This window comes from Simochromis diagramma, unplaced genomic scaffold (assembly GCF_900408965.1).
Source record: "Simochromis diagramma unplaced genomic scaffold, fSimDia1.1 OVJJ01000419.1, whole genome shotgun sequence".
Classification (NCBI taxonomy): Eukaryota; Metazoa; Chordata; class Actinopteri; order Cichliformes; family Cichlidae; genus Simochromis; species Simochromis diagramma.
Genome location: NW_024387244.1, coordinates 910,633 through 926,536, shown reverse-complemented (window position 1 = coordinate 926,536; position 15,904 = coordinate 910,633). Strand labels below are relative to the sequence as shown.

General features: G+C 44.4%; 1 protein-coding gene across 2 annotated transcripts; it reads left to right on the top strand.

The window, feature by feature from the left end:
- Positions 1–884: 884 nt before the first annotated feature.
- use1 (unconventional SNARE in the ER 1 homolog (S. cerevisiae)) lies at positions 885–12,145 on the top strand. Of its 2 annotated transcripts, none has more exons than XM_040053077.1 (8): positions 885–1,046; positions 4,818–4,867; positions 5,073–5,151; positions 5,252–5,404; positions 5,529–5,544; positions 5,676–5,697; positions 5,782–5,944; positions 7,962–12,145. In XM_040053077.1, the coding sequence occupies exons 1-8, from the start codon at positions 948–950 to the stop codon at positions 8,142–8,144; spliced, it is 765 nt and encodes a 254-aa protein (XP_039909011.1). In that variant the 5' UTR covers positions 885–947; the 3' UTR covers positions 8,145–12,145. The 2 variants fall into 2 exon arrangements, with proteins under 2 accessions (XP_039909011.1, XP_039909012.1); XM_040053078.1 differs by lacking the exon at positions 885–1,046 and adding an exon at positions 3,506–4,638.
- The last annotated feature ends 3,759 nt before the right edge of the window (positions 12,146–15,904 follow it).

Genomic DNA, 15,904 nt, shown 5'->3' with positions numbered 1-15,904 from the left:
CTAAATAAAGTGATGCAGACCGTGTACTAAATGGGCTGTTATACTTTACGCACTGTAGTGTAGTGATAAGCACAACATGACTTTATATCCAGTGCTAATCTTTCATTCCGTCTGTTTACATGTAAAGCAGTTTGAGTGTCAGAGATACCGTACAGCAAAATAACCCATGTATTATAAAACAAAACATAATCAATACAGTCAATATAGGCATACATGGATACTTGATAAACTATCAGGCCACCACCCAGTGTAATGTTTATGCCACAATTACCCTAAATTAACAGTACTGAAAATATCAAACTCATTTTCTGTTTCTGTAACGACTGAGACGCCAGTTTGTCCAAGCTTGTCAGTCAAAAATCATATTTTTAATTTTATTTATGTAATCTTTTACAAAAAAGCAGAAAAAATAGGAAAGCACATTATTATTATTATTATTATTATTATTATTATTATTTACTGGCATTGCGTAAAAGAAAATATCGTTGTGCTTGACTCTCAGAGAAGTCAGTGCCAAATTGGGGTATAAAAAAGTGAATTTAGAGTTTTATTTGCCCAATAAATAAAATTTCAAAACAATATTTTTAACTTTTAGTTTTCTTTTAGTGTTTTTATGGCAGTATTTTTTTTAAGAACTGTATATAAACACATATAAAACATACATAAATAAAAAAAGTGCTACATACAGACATGTTGTGGTTTTCGTGCCAGAATGTGTTTTATATTTATTTTATTTCTCCCGAATAGAGAGAAATAGATTAAGATAAAACTTTGGGATCTAACGAGATATTATTATTATTATTATTATTATTATTAAGTCTAGCTTTTTAAATTAAAAGTTTCAATGACAACGTAGAAAAAGAGGCGGGCGACGCTCCGCCCATACCGTCTGCGCCGCTCGGCTTGACGTCAAACTGCTGCGCCGCTGTGTCGGCTTCAAACCAAACATGGCTTCCAGACTAGAAATCAATTTCATCAGGTTATTGTCTCGTTGTGAGTCTTTGGCGTCGGAGAAACGGGGGGAGACGGAGTGGAGGCTTGAAAAGGTAACCCGGCACGGCTCGGAGCGGCTGTAACGACCGTGTCGTGATGACGTTAGCCTGACTGCTGTTGTTGTGAGCCGCTGTTAGCCACGTCGTCGCGCAAACCTCTTTCTGTTTTTGTCGGGAGGCACATTTAAGCTGTTCGCCCCTCAGGCACAGGTTCAATCACAGCCGAGGTGTCACTGTAGCGACACACGGCGAGTCTGCTGCAGCAGATTTGCTGTATTTTAGTGTTTAATCTCGTTTCCGAAGCTTTCCTTTCACCCATGTTCCTCACAGAAGATCCTTCATATGTTCATATCTTTAACAGTAACTGTATTTATTTATAGCTTCTTCCTTTTTTAATAAGAACGATCGGCTGAGAATCAGCGACAACCCGAGTTTTCCTCCAGCCGTCCAACCCCTGCTGCCTCATAGACAGTTAACCTAGTCAGGAGCTGCAGACTCGGCTTATGCGCACCAGCGGGGTGTGATGCAGCCTCTAAATTACATCGCGATATTTCAGAGAAATATTAGCGACAATATTTATTATGCTATGGAAAATGGTGCGCATCGTGTTGGGTGAAGGACATCCATCCAGCCATCCTTTCTTTTCCAGTGAGCTGGCGACCTTAAAGTGTGACTCTTATTAAGCAGCAGTGACACAGCAAAATGTAAGCACACAGGTGCTCTAGCTAGTCCCAGAAAGCTGTTTCTGTTCATCTGTTTGTTTTCAGTGGGAGAAACATTTCCCCACTCACCTGTGACTTCCTCGTTCTCAGCTCACTGCAGTTTTCCAGCCTTTTAAACATTTGCATATCAGCCAAAACTAGCACCAGCCAAGTTTCATGATCTTCAATATACTGTTGTCATACTCATTGATGGTGGGCATGAGAACCATTCAGAGGTCACAGGGGAATGGCTGCAATCACAGCATTGTAAGAAAGTGAAAGACGTGCTCTTAGGCCCCCTCCTCGGTTCAGAGATGGACTTTCCCTTTTCACATAAATGACCTCCTTTCCTCCTCACTCCTTTGAAAGCCGCAGAGCTGCAGTGAGATACTCTGGGTCGAGTTTTCTCTGGAAGTGTAGTTCTAGTTTTTGTTAAACTAAAGTAACTTAAACTTGTAATTCTTAAGTATCTGCACAATCCATCAATATTCCTCAGGGGGGGGGCTAACCTTAACTGTCAAAGGATGAGGGGGAGGGTACATCCTGGCCAGGTGAGGTGTGTCACAGGGCTTACATGGAGAGACAGATAACCACTCACACCCACACTGTTGATCTGTGGAACCAGCACCCCCAGTACAGGAAGTCTGGATCGACTCCCTGTCTAACTAATCTGATCTCTGAGTCTAAACCAGTAGGCAGTGGAGATCTTAGAGCCGATGGGTGAGGGGACTGGCCCGATCTAGAATCACCAGTTAACCACAGATGCATGTCTTTGTGCTGTGTAAACTCCACACAGAAAGGCCCCACACTGGATCCCAACCCTGAGACACCAGCTCCTGGCGTCTCCTCCTTCGGAGTATTTGTACCTCTAGTGGTGAAACATGTTTGTTGTTGCCATTTTCATCAGGAACAGCTCTTTCATATTTTGCAGAGCAGTGAGGTTGTTGAGTAGCTCCCTCATTAAGTCCTCACACTGCTCTCGTACTCAGATATGCTCGGGCGGGGCCTCAAATCAAAACAATTGAACATTTTACCTCGATTAACATTAACGAAGGAGTTTCCTTTATGTACTTGTTCTTGCCCCGACAGTTTGCTGGCAGGGTTTGACCTGTAAATGCGCTCGGCTGTAAATGCGCTCGGCTGTAAAGCTGCGATATTGTGATTGTGCTCCAGCTGTTGAAACAGATTGGTGGTATTACGTTTGGACGCTGAAACTGTGTTGAGGTCTTTTTACATCATGCTTCATGTCATGGAGACACGTTACTGTGTGAACTCTCATTGGGTGAAATGTTAACAGAATTTAAATTTAAAACAAAGATGACATGGACCAGATCACATCTGTTGAGAGTTCAGAACATCAGTTTTGATTTATTTTCAATTAATTACGCGGCTCTCTGTGCGGCTTGTGTGCTAGGAAACACGAATGCATAGAGTTGCTATATGATCGATGTCGTGATGTGACACTTCTGTAACGTAGAGATTTGTACCACCGTTTTCATGGACGATTGTGGTTGTTCGGTGATGGGAAATTACGGCTAACTTTTGTTACTAAAACTTTGACCACCAGGGGGCAGCACTGCTAACAGTTTTCTTTTTAGTAAAGAGCCTCGTGAGATCTCGTCTTTTGCCAGGCTGTCATTTAAAACAGCGGTCTCCAACCTTTTTTGCGCCACGGACCGGCCTTTAAGGTGTCGCAGATTAAATACAACAAAATAAAACTAGTACCGGTACCGAAGAAAAGAAGATTTATTGATAACACACGTGTTACCGAGTTAACGATAAAAACCCTGAAAACCAGACATTTCACACCCGAGCCTCAACTCTCGCGGCCCGGTACCAAACGACTCACGGACCGGTACCGGTCCGAGGCCCGGGGGTTGGGGACCGCTGATTTAAAATACACAGGTTACGGTGACACACTGCACCCTCTTGTGGTGCAAAGTGGTCTTACAACAAAGTGCAGCTTTTATCTTTGACACACATGTGTTTGGTTAAATTCAGAGCATTTGCCTGTTTAAATTCCACTGAAAGCTTTAATTTAGTTTATGAGGTTTAAATATTTTTTACACCCAAGAATGAACGATAAGCAGCTTTAAAGGAACAGTCGCTGAGTTAAACGTGTGACCTGTAGCTTTAACGCAAACGAGTAACAGCAGGCGTCGCCAGGCCACTTGGGACTGAATAAATCAAGACGCCTCTTCTCGGTGACCTCGTGTCACGCTGTACCGAGTGGCTCCCTACAGCTGAGCAGTGAAGACCCTTTAATCTGAACCAGCAGGATGAACCAATCAGCTGCATGATTTTTACTTTTAGAGTAAATGAAAGGTTAGAGTAACTAAAGTAAGAACAGTCAGTGCGACTCTGACAGCTGTCAAACACGTTCATCTTGCACTGCTTCCTCCTTATTACATGTGTCATTAGACCACATGCACACTTGGTCTGATGTGGTGAGAGTCTGTTTTGTTTCTCTCAGTGAGCCGACTCGCTGTGACGGCAGACGTCACCAAATCAACAATTTGACTCATCCGTGCCAGCGTGGCTGGAAACTGCAGCTTGACTGGTTGGTGGAGATCAGCAACCACTGGGCGTTGGTGGGAGTTTGAGATACGCTGCATTTTGCCGTGACTTATTTTCTAACAGCTGCAAACTGAAGGTGTGTTCAGGCCTGGTGTTAGTGTAACCTCAACGATGCTTTGCTACAAACAGGAACTATTAAAGATAAATTTAAGCAGCCTCCACTTGATGCTGTTTACTGCACAGAGTCATTTGCTTTTCTCAGGAACCATCTCTGCAGCGTCACAGCTGTTTTTCCGCATTATCTGTGTGTGTGTGTGTGTCGATGAAGACTACACTAGTGTCCACCTGCAGCAGTGAGTGTGTGCTGTCATCACAGTCATCCTAAGCTGGTCTCAGTGGCTTCTGTGTGGCTTTGTGACCCACCCTCTGTAAGAAACTCAGCCTACTTTTACAAGAACCTCGTCAGTTAAACTCTGTTATTTGGCCCAGTGTAGTCTATGACATACGGATGTTTATTTAACATTTGTTACTTTGAAATAAAGATGTGATTGATGAGATAAACGAGAGCATGTGAGCAGCATCACTGTTTCTGTTTGGTCTCCTCCAGTATGTGGGCGCCCTGGAAGAGATGCTGGTGGCTCTGAGGAAAAGCCCGAGGTAACACCAGCCCCCACTTTCTGTCTCAGTGTTTTCTTTTTTTGCCTGAAATGTACATATATTATTAAGAACCTATTTGAAACATGTTTGGTGTTTAGGGAAAAGAGTATATCTTCTAACAGGTCACATCAGGCTGATGTTTGATCTGCTCGTTGCAGCTTAATAACACAAAGCTTTGTCAGTAAGCGGTTGTGTGTCCTTGCAGCAAACCAACACCAGAGGTCCTGGCTGAATACACGAGAAAAGTCAACTTTCTGAAAGGAACTCTAGAAGCAGAGAAGCTGGTCAGTTTTTCCTGTTTTTAACACGACACAACTGTGTTTTCTTTATTTTGAAGTGAAGCTTTGAGTTTTCTGACTTCCTGTCCCTCCCGCTCTGCTTCAGTCTTCGCCAACAGAAAAAGCTTTAGCTAATCAGTTCCTCGCCCCCGGTCGGACGGCCACGATGGCCAACGAGAGGATGTCTGTCACTAAAAAAGTCCACACGCAGACGAAGGCGCGGTGCACGGGAGAGATGAGGGACGAGCTGCTCGGCACGGTAGGACGCTCTGACCGTACTGCAGACGTGACCTCCTAAACTACCACAGTGTGGTAGAAACTTTAAATAAAACGTTTCCCACATTTTGTCTTGAACTCATAAATGTTCTTTTCTGTCACTGCAGGGGTCGTCGGGAAAAGGTACGAAGTACTCGGCCTCTTGGATTTAATAACATTCAGATGGAAATATGACGAATTATATTTCGATAGGATTGTATTTGTTTGTTTTTAAGACGAGGTGATTTTATTTTTCTTTTCTCTTCTCACGTTAGACGGAGACTTGAGGAACCGAAGGTAAAGTCGAGCTTTTCTAAATGACCTCGTGTGTTGGACTTGTTTTTGGGTGTAAAAGCTTCAACCTGTGTCACCTCTGCGCAGATGTTTTCCTCTGGACGAGCGTCAGTCTGCCGCAGAGCTGGACGCCGTCCTGCAGCATCACCACAACCTGCAGGAGAAGCTGGCTGAAGACATGCTGAACCTGGCCAGAAATCTGAAGAACAACACTTTGGCTGCGCAGAACATCATCAAACAAGACAACCAGGTAAGCGGACAGATATATGGAATAAATAACTCACAGATTTGATGCAAAACTGTTTTTGAGTCTGTGTTTGTGGAAAAAAAAAAGTTTAATGGCAGATTTGTTTCCAGGTGAAGAAGTTGAAAAAATTCACCTTTTAATTTGCATCTCTAAACCGAATGCATGCACAAATCTAAACGCACAAAATAGTTAGCAGTTCAAATAGACGCTTTTCAGACCACGACGAGCTCTTGCACCTGGCTAATCGAGCCAAAGCACGCCCCCAAGCTGCAGCGCGTTCAGCCGAAACAGTGCGAGTCCTCCAAGAAGGAAATGCAACACAGAGTGTGGGGAAATGTTGTTTGCTCCCAGTCAGCTGTGTCTAAACTCAGGAGCAAAATGGGAAGACTGTGGGAACATATGGTCAGAACAGTGAGTCAGTGTGGCGCTGGAGCTAAACAGGAAGTCAGCTCCCACACTTAACAGCAGAAAACACACAGTGGGCTAAAGAGAAGCGTCCTGAATGTGCAGATGATTCTGGAACTTTAGCTGTGTCGAGGTGAAGCACAACCAGCACAGTTCTCATTTAAATATATATTAAACTCGCCGATCGTGACCAGTTCTGACACTTTGAGCTGCTTCTGTCGATTTCTGTAGGACACGGGGGCGACACATTCAAAGCCTTTCTTCCTGATTCTCTTCTGACTCTGGGAACAAACTTTTGATGGTTGGGTCGGTAAAAGATATGGGAATGATTAGCTGAGGTTTGGCCACTTTCCTCAAGTTGTTTCAGGGTGATCATGCATCCTGCCCAATATAAATACAAGCTAAAAGTGAGAAATTAAATCCAAATAAAGTGAAGTCAGAGTATACAAAGCCCAAGCAGAGGGGTGTGCTATGAGGGGAGGTTAATGGTCAGAAGGACTAAATCACAGAGATCACTTGTGATGAAAATCTCTGTGGGAGCAGAGGATGCTGGAAGGGCCAGATTTCCACGGACTTATTATTTACAACAGCCATTTAGTGCAGTATAGACCCTCTGCTGTACCCATATACATTTTGTGTAGGTAGGCTGTTAAGCCAAAAACTGTCTCTAATCTGCTGCCGAATCTCTTTTACGCTGCTGGAATTGCAGCTGCTGCATCAGGTTGCAGGACAGGAGCAACGTTTAAGCTGTAATGCTACAAATAAGCAGCAGCACTAAAAGCGCACTCAGAATAAATCTATTAAGAAGAACAGCTTTTGGGCTTTTTTTAATGTTTGACATAGATTTTTATCATAATTATCCGCTAGCTTCCCTGATTGCAGTAGGGAACACTCGTAGGGATCGTTTTGTGCAGAGGAGTCACATGATGTTTCATGTGAGCACGCCCAGAGCCTGAAGAAGAAAGAGGCGGGCTTCCAGCTGCTCCCAGGTCCTCCTGCAGAGTCTCTCAGCAGCTGGGGATCAAAGCTAAAAGCTGCCCTTTCCAAACCTTTAGTTACGTTAATAAGAAGATTTGTGCTGAAGGACCTGATGTGGCCGCCAACCGGCCCAAATCTGAGTCCGACGGAAATCTTATGATGGAAACTTGGAAAAAACTTGGTCCATAACAAAACTTGTTTTAACTGCTTATCGGGAAAACTCGAACCAGCTTAAATAAAAAATAGTTTTCCATGAGTGAAGCCCACACTTAACGAATTCAGGGCATCATAAAAAGGTGACAAAGTGCTAATTGTGATATTTTTATTGAAGATCCTTTTTTCCCTCCTCTCGTGCTGGCAGTATTTACATTTATTAAATCTTTGAAATCATTTATTTTAAGATTTATTTATTTATTTGTTAGAAAGAAAAAAAAGTTGTGCAACCTCTAGAGCTATTTCTGCCTCTCTTTGAGAAACTTGGAGGAGTTTAACTGATTCTGGCCACAAGGGGGCAGTATAGGCCAGCTAACAGCCTCTGGAGCCACACTGTGCATAAAGACTCTGTGAGTGTTCCCGTCAGCGGGCTTGTTTGTCTGTGGTTTTGATGTTTATATCGGACGTCTCCCTCTGCTTCCAGACTCTGAGCCAGTCCATGCGTCAGGCGGACCTGAACTTCGAGAAGCTGAAGACGGAGTCCGAGCGGTTGGAGCAGCACACGAAGAAGTCTGTGAACTGGCTGCTGTGGCTGATGCTCATCCTAGTCTCCTTCACCTTTATCAGCATGATCCTCTTCATCAGAATCTTCCCCAGACTCAGATGATGACCATGATCATCCTCTGAACTCTTAGTCCCGACACGCTCCCGTGTTTACAAGAGCAGAGTCTTCACAGGCCTCCGTAGAGCTACAGCGATACAGATCAGTAGCTGTCAGCACCAAAACAAATCAGTTTCACGGACTGTCACTTTACACTTTTGAAACTGAAATCTTTCTCCTCCACATTAAAGTTTAAATCACGACTCGAAGCGCCAGAATTCTCTTTTTTGACACAGCAGAATCTGCTGGGAGCAACAGCAAAGTCTTAATGCACGGACGGCGGGACCTGAGCCTTAACTATTTTAACCCTCATCAGGACGGCTGCGAGCCAATCAACACATGTATGCACTTTGTCACCAAGTGAAACTACAAACACACACACTCGTCTTTGGTGGAGCATCTGTTTAGTACTCGTGCACACTGACAGGCGTTCATGGACCGTCGCCGTCAGCTGTAACTCAGTTTGTAACAAATGTGCCATCGTTTGCTAATGCTTTACCTTAAATCCCCAGTTTAGTATATTTGATTTAAACGTCATATAACACACTGTGATGTGGCTGTAAGCAGACAGAAACATGCTGTACAGCATGTTTCTATGCTAGGTCACGTTTCTACACATCCAGTTCTGACCTGAAAAATGAAGAAGAGTCAAAAACTGCAGTTCCACCAGTGGCCACTTGAGGCCCACTCCCAGATTGAGTCATTTACCCGCAGACTCGCATGTTAAAATGCAGCATTACAGTAGAAGTAAGCACATCAACAGCCTGCTACTAGAACCAGTTTCATCTCGACCTTTTTGACAACTTTACTGTTTCTTTTCTTTCTTACCTCACTTGTTTAAACTTTGCTGAGGCTTAAAGTCGGGCCGAGGTGGATGTGAGACAGGCAGCTGCAGGCCTGTGTCTGTGATTCACCTCCAGTTTGCTCTCACATGTGGTGGCTTCCAGTCCAAAAAACAACAACGTAGCGATGACCAAAATCACAAACCACAGGGTGATGTTCTTTAAAGTGAAGCATCACCAGCTGTTCACTGAAAGCAGCTCGGTAAACTCGCACTGGTGTTTATCACTTAAATGTCTAAACGTCGTTAAGGGTCAGAGCCAGCGTCGTCAGCCCTGTTATAGTCTGTTTCCTGCGTCAGGTGATCCTGTTTGTTCACGTCCTGTTTGACGGCTCACGTGTTGTGCGTAGTATCACTAAAATGTCATCTGATTCAAGAGAGAAATAAAATAATTTAATTTCCCTCCGTCGTTGTCATTGTGAGTCCAGAGTGTGTTTTTCTGATGGATGCCTGAAGGCGTCCTCTTGTCAGTGTGGAGCGAACTAATGCAGTGGCATCACACGGCCAGTGTGCGTCAGTCACGAGCTTTGAGTATCAACGCACGCAATGACCTCTGTGACCCCGGTGGCCCGAGCGAGCGGTGATTCCCAAATTAAACCTGCTACTCGTTTAGGAGTGCTCCAAGGATGAAGTAAAGCTAAATAAGAGCCGCTGGCTGCGGAGGGGAAAGCACACGGCGATCGTGTGTGAGTCTGTGCATCGTCAGCTTTTGTTCCTCCTTAATTTAGCCTGACAGCAGCTTCAAGTCTGAACGTTTCTCACAGGTTAAAGTTGCTCTTGTCAGCCTGACTCTTGTTTGAGGTCTGTGAGGCTGCAGCTCTGCCCCTAGCCCTTCCTCTCTTCCCCTCCCAGCCTGCTGCTGAGACCTGGCCTGTTGTGTATTTTAGGATCCCTGGGGGGCATTTCGCCTGCTGGAAGCCAAGGTATGCAGGCCACCGGGAGACCAAATGAGGCTGTGTCTCAGCAGAGGATCGTCATCCCTCAGTTTAATCACAGCTGTTTGCGCCTCCATTCTCAGGCCTTCGCTAATGCTCTTGGCCGTGTGATCAGCCCTGCGAGCGCGCGGTGCCGCTTTTGAACCGAAACGGCAGCGCATGACTTCATCCCTGGTGCGGCTTCCCATGTTCATTATGGTTTTACCCCGACGGCCGAACGAGACCGGAGGCTACGTAGAAAACCAAAGTTGAGCAGGGACCGAGACGTGTGAAGTTCCTAAAGTCAGAAAATGTATCTCCTGTGACGCCTGTTGAGGGCGCTTTTAACCTCTGACCCAGGAAAGCTGAATGGGTTCCTTCCTGGAGTCTTTTCCCACAGAGATGAGCTGAAAATAGTGTTGGACTGCCTGCACTCGCACATGTTTAGTAAATTTAGCTTAATTCAGTGCCATTTCCTAATAGGGTGCTCATTACAGGGGCTTAACCAGCAATCCTTTAAAAAAAGCTACAAAACACAACTGCTTCACTTTTCACACTAATTTATATACTTCCCTTTCAAACTCTACAAAGTTCATTTACAAGTGCAGATAAGCATCGACGGCTGCAGAAGCACTGAGTGATTTAATGGCCACGCGCTACCAGCAAAAGCTACTTTCTTCATGGGTGTTAATGGGTCACGCATTTCAGACTTCATTTCAAATGACTGTTTCCAGTCAGCTTCCTGCAGAAGGAGAAAAGCAAACGACAGTGAGCACAGCTTCTAACCCTGCAGTTACTTTCTGATATAAACTCTCCAGTCATTTAATTACTCGTTATTTTATTTTGTTAGTTGCTGGTAACGTGTTGGACCCTTTGTGCCCCTGGAAATGCTTTGAATCAAAGGTTCAACAAGGTGCTGGAAACATTTCTCAGAGATTTTGGACCAGTTGACTCAACAGCATCACACAGATGCAAATCTCCTGTTCTCTACTAATCTGTTGGAATGACATCGGTGAGTTCATCAAGGGACAGACACGGTTACCAACAGTAGTCAGGTAGTGTGTAAATGATGCTTAACCCCCCCCCAATTATTACATCATCACCAGCACCATGAACCAATAAAACAGGCAGGATGGATCCAATCTTTCTAATCCGATTCTGACCCCACCATCCAAATGTTGCTACGGAAACCAGGACTCATCAGATCAGGAAGCGTTTTTGTGATCTGTAGCTCAGATTCCTGTTCCTAGCTGACAGGACCCAGTGTGGTCTTCTGCTGCTGTGGCACATCTGCTTAAAGGTTTGCCGTGTGATGAGAGATGCTCTCCTGCAGCCTGGTTGTGATGTGTGGATTCTCAGCCACAGAGCTGCTGCTCACTGGATATTTCTTCCAGGGTGATTCACAGATCACGACGGTGTTACTGTCCAGTTGATTTTGGACTCTGCTGGTGGGTCTATGACGATGTTTTCTTATCAAAATCTGTATCTGAGGTTTACTTTGTGTTGCAGTATGGTTGTCGTGTTGCACGGCCGATGAATTGTGGCTTTCATTTTGGCCATTACATATTTTACAAGCGCTTTATAAACCTTGACGCCAACAATAACTCCTGAGCCGCCGAAATTAAAACGAAAGCTGCTTGAGCTCAAACAAAAGCTTCACACCCTTCAAAGGGCCGATTGATATCTGTGACTCGGTTCTGGGTTAAGGTTGGAATTAGCTGGGAATGCGTCAGCGAAAGTCCTCACGGAGACACGAAAAACGTGTGTGCGCTCGTTTTTCTTTTAATTGGTGTGAAGCCCCTAAAAGCCGGAGAGCACGGGGACAAATGGCGGGACAACCTCCGGCCGCTCAGCTCAGGGCTGCGCCTGTCAAACATCCCAACACTCCGGTCTTTTTAATTTGGCTTTTGGCCGCAGCCTCGGAGAGGATTTGGGTTGCCTACAGAGATGAAGGAGCTTTTTATTTCATTCTCTCTTTTCTTTTTTCCATGCACTTCCTTTGAGGGAGCAAAAGAGGTTAAGAGGGATTTTTCTCCCCCCTCCCACCAGCACCACCACCCTCCTTCTTTCTGCCAATGCTTTGAATGTGCTGTAACGTTAATGAGCTAATGGGAGCGCAGAAAGCTGCACTTATTAAGCTTATAAACTGACTCACTGTCTTGAACACACACACTCAGCTCCAGGCCTCGGAGCTGCAGAATTTATACATTTTATAGCGGAATCTCCACCAGTCAATAAAGCCCTTCAATGTGTTTTTTAGTGATTGTTTGTTTTTATGGTTTCATTTCCCAGCTATTAGCTTTAATTTAGTTTTATGTATTTCTTAGATCAGACATGGGAAGCCTGTGTGAGTGTTGATAAAGGCTGGTGTTAAAACCATGACAGTAGTTTTCATCGTTCTGTGGCAGAAAAACAAGTTGCACGAAACAAATCTGTCAAAAAGCCTGAATTTGGTAAACGTGCATTTTTGTAGAACAACTTTTCTTTTCCACACCGTGTCTTCTGATGTGAGGCGCGCTGATTACAATCTCATAATCTCTCGTCTACACAGGTGTCGTGGAGGTTTGTGTGCTTTCATTTTGCCGTTACTGTTTCCCTCGGCAGCACCCGTCTGACTGTGTGGTTGTGTTGTGTCTGTGGCTCTTCCTCAGTCTTAACAGCCTAATGAGGGTTCCTCTCTGAGCACACACACACACACACACACACACACACACACACACACACACACACAAAGCTGTGTTGTGGGTTTAGTACAGAAAACATCTAGTAGGACACTTTCACCTACAGTAAGAGTTCCACAAGATCACCCAGACAGACATAACCTTTTTGCTTTTTGTCTGTTTCCGTGCATGTGCACATATGAATTGCAGCCACACGTCCTTCCCTGCAGCCACCTATCGCCCTCCGTCTCTCTGCTGCCAGCGTCAACATGTGGGTTAAAGCGCTGAACCTGGCAGCGCTGAGCAGGGAGGTTTTTCCTTCCCGGCTGGTTTCAGCCTTTGATGTAAGGAGCTCAGGTAGTGCTGCTGCTGGGAGGCTTAATTTCTTGTTTCTTTGCTCCTTCACCTTTTAGTGATTCAGGATCTCCCAGTGGGAGTGCGGCTGCTGGTATTACTGGTGGCTTTGAGGCTTGAAGCAAGCAAGACAAGCTTGTTGGCCACAAAACAGCAGATTTCATTGTTAACTATCCAGGGAGAGAGATTATTATCAACTTGCCAAAACAAAGAGATGAACTAATACAATTTAATAGGGGACTACTTTAGATTAGCCTAGCAAAAAAACCAAATCACAAAGGGAAACTGCTAGCTTAACTTAAAGCTTATTTATTAACACGTCTCTCATTTATTCATTCATTTTGAACCAAAGTGTAAACACAGCAGGTTTGTTATCTTCACTAAGCTAGTCGTTTCCCACTTTGTCCAGTCTGCAAGCTAAAGTAAGCTAACAAGTCAACCGGTGGACCAAAACGTCAACCTCCAGACCAGAAAATGAAGCTGAACGTACCAAATGTACACAATTTAGACACAATATCAACACAGACACGTGTTAAAAAACAGAAACCCACACACAAATAACAAAGGCTCGAAATTTTGACTTATGATTCGCATGAACTGTTTACGTATTGCTATGTAAGGATAAAAGGATCTAACAATGTACTGTGTCTGAAAAATAATGAGTAACTAAAGCTTTACAGTAATAAATAATAAATATGGTGGAGTAGAAGTAGAAAGTAAAATATTACTCTATAAAGTATTCCTGGTCCATCCAGTCCGTGGTTTTGGGCAATGCTAGCTTAGCTGTACTACAGCTAAGCTAGCATTGGGGTCAGTCATATTTCGGGGGGGTCAGCCTTGGAAAGTAGCATAAAGTGTGAAATAACAAAAACAAGTTTAGTTTTTTGTTTCCAACATTCGATGGTACCAAGTTTACACAAAACGAAAACGTTAGCCTTCCTCTGTATCTCTCGTAGGAAAAAGACGCTGTTTCACAAACTGGTGATTTTTTCCTTCAGATCTAGAAGTAAATGCGACAGGAAGTTGCAGTTGGCTCAGATGCCACTCTCATTTGTTTGTGGGTACACTGGGCCTCGGACTGGGGATTTGTGCTCAGACAGGGAGACGACCTTGAGGATCAAATCTATCAAATGTGCTACAGATGGGACGAGGTGGGGTAGCAGGAGACGGCTGTTTATGCTGTGGGGTGACGCTGAGGCCTCAGCCAGACTGGGCTGTGTGCAGACACACCTGCGCTGGGCCCCCTTTTCCGAAACCCCCGGTGTCCCAGTCTACCACAGTAGGTGCTCCTCCTGACATGAGGGAGGCTGCTGATTAGGCAGCTTTCTGTTTTTGTTTTCATCTGTCAGGTTTTGGTTCCCAGCAGAAAAAGACCAAATTTGTTCGGAAACAAACGTTTGACATAGAAACACTAAAACTGACGTCTTTGCATGGATGCAAAACACTTTGTTGATACAAGGACCAAATCCTTGGCTGTGCTGTTATTTGTGAGGATGTTTTCAAGCCAAGGTTCCTTTCAAGGTTAGCGTGAGCGTCATTCATCAGACGTGGTATGTCGAGGCCGGCCAAACGATCCACGATTAAATACAAACATGCTACATTTTCACAAAATTCTTCTCCAAGGTTTTCAACAACTTGTCTCTTTCTCATGTGAAGCCTTCGAGAAAGCGCAGATCGAATCATGAATGTCATTTCAAACTCAACAGTTCTATTTTACAAAGCTCAAATGTTGTACTTGGTCATATTCTCAGCTTTTCTATCCGTTCGTACCCCAGCGAGTGGAGTGGGCAGCACAGTGTTCACCACAGTGAGGTGACTTGTTCAAACATTAGACAAAAACCAGCTCTTGTAGTCTGGTTTTTATTCTTCTCTCTAAATATTATCAAATGACTGGATGTATCAGAAGCAAATGTCACAGGTGCAGTCATGTCAAAGAGGAAGTCTGCCCTTTTGTGTTTAGCGAAGACAAAAAAATCATCTGGGCCTTACCGGGTTAGTACCAGGCAACAAACCCAAATGAGAGGATGAGAGCGACAATAACAGCAAAGAAAACATGACGGTCTGTCAGCGAACTCACAAAGTGATTTGGGAATGAGGAAGAGGTGCTCATCTCTTCCTCATTCCCAAAGAGTGGGTGTGGGAGTCGGGTGAATGGGAAAGTTACCCAAAAATCCCGCTGAGGTGTTAGTTTGGCCGAAGGCTTTCTGGGGGCAATAACGACATCTTCAGCTCGTGTCAAAAACACCTCTGCTGAAAATGTAAATGCATGTAAAGCACTCGCACAGCAAATACTTTCAATACAAATTTCTGTTTGTAGTATTTTGATGTCGAAGTTGGAGTATTTTTAAGCTCTTTCACCACAGACTTTATTAAGTGTCTTTTTGGGGGCTTTCCTGCACAGCCTGGTGAGAAATTCTCAGTAAATGTCACGCTGACCTCGACCACTGCTGCCACTGATCTTTCATCCTCTCTCCACCTGCGTCTCCTCCACCTATGCCGTGCTCACGTCTCCCTGCGTACTTTTACTCTCTACACCGTTTCTGTCTTCATCTATCTCACATCGCCGCACAGCAAGAAGGGAAATGTTAAAGCTAAATAGAACTTCAAAGGATGAGTGAGGAGGCTGGAAGAAGCCAAACAGAGTGGAGTGTTTTTAAATGTAGAGACTGAGAGATCTTCAGGTTAAATCCTTACCAGGGCTGTTAGCTGAGCACATACAGACTAACTGCACTCCTGCCACGATATCAAATACTCAGAGCAACTGAAACAGGCAGCTGATCACAGCTCACGGCTCAAACATGCCATCAAACATCACCTTGCGGTGGAATATTGAGGTGAAAGAGGTTTTACTGCGTGTCCAGTATTCGTCAGACACTTGATATTTTCTCCCATTTAAAACAAGAACAATATAAACGAAGTTGAAATGTTTTTCCCCCACTGTGTGTACGAATGTTCCTCAAATGGAAACACAGGTGAGTTTGTTCCAAAGAGAAGCCT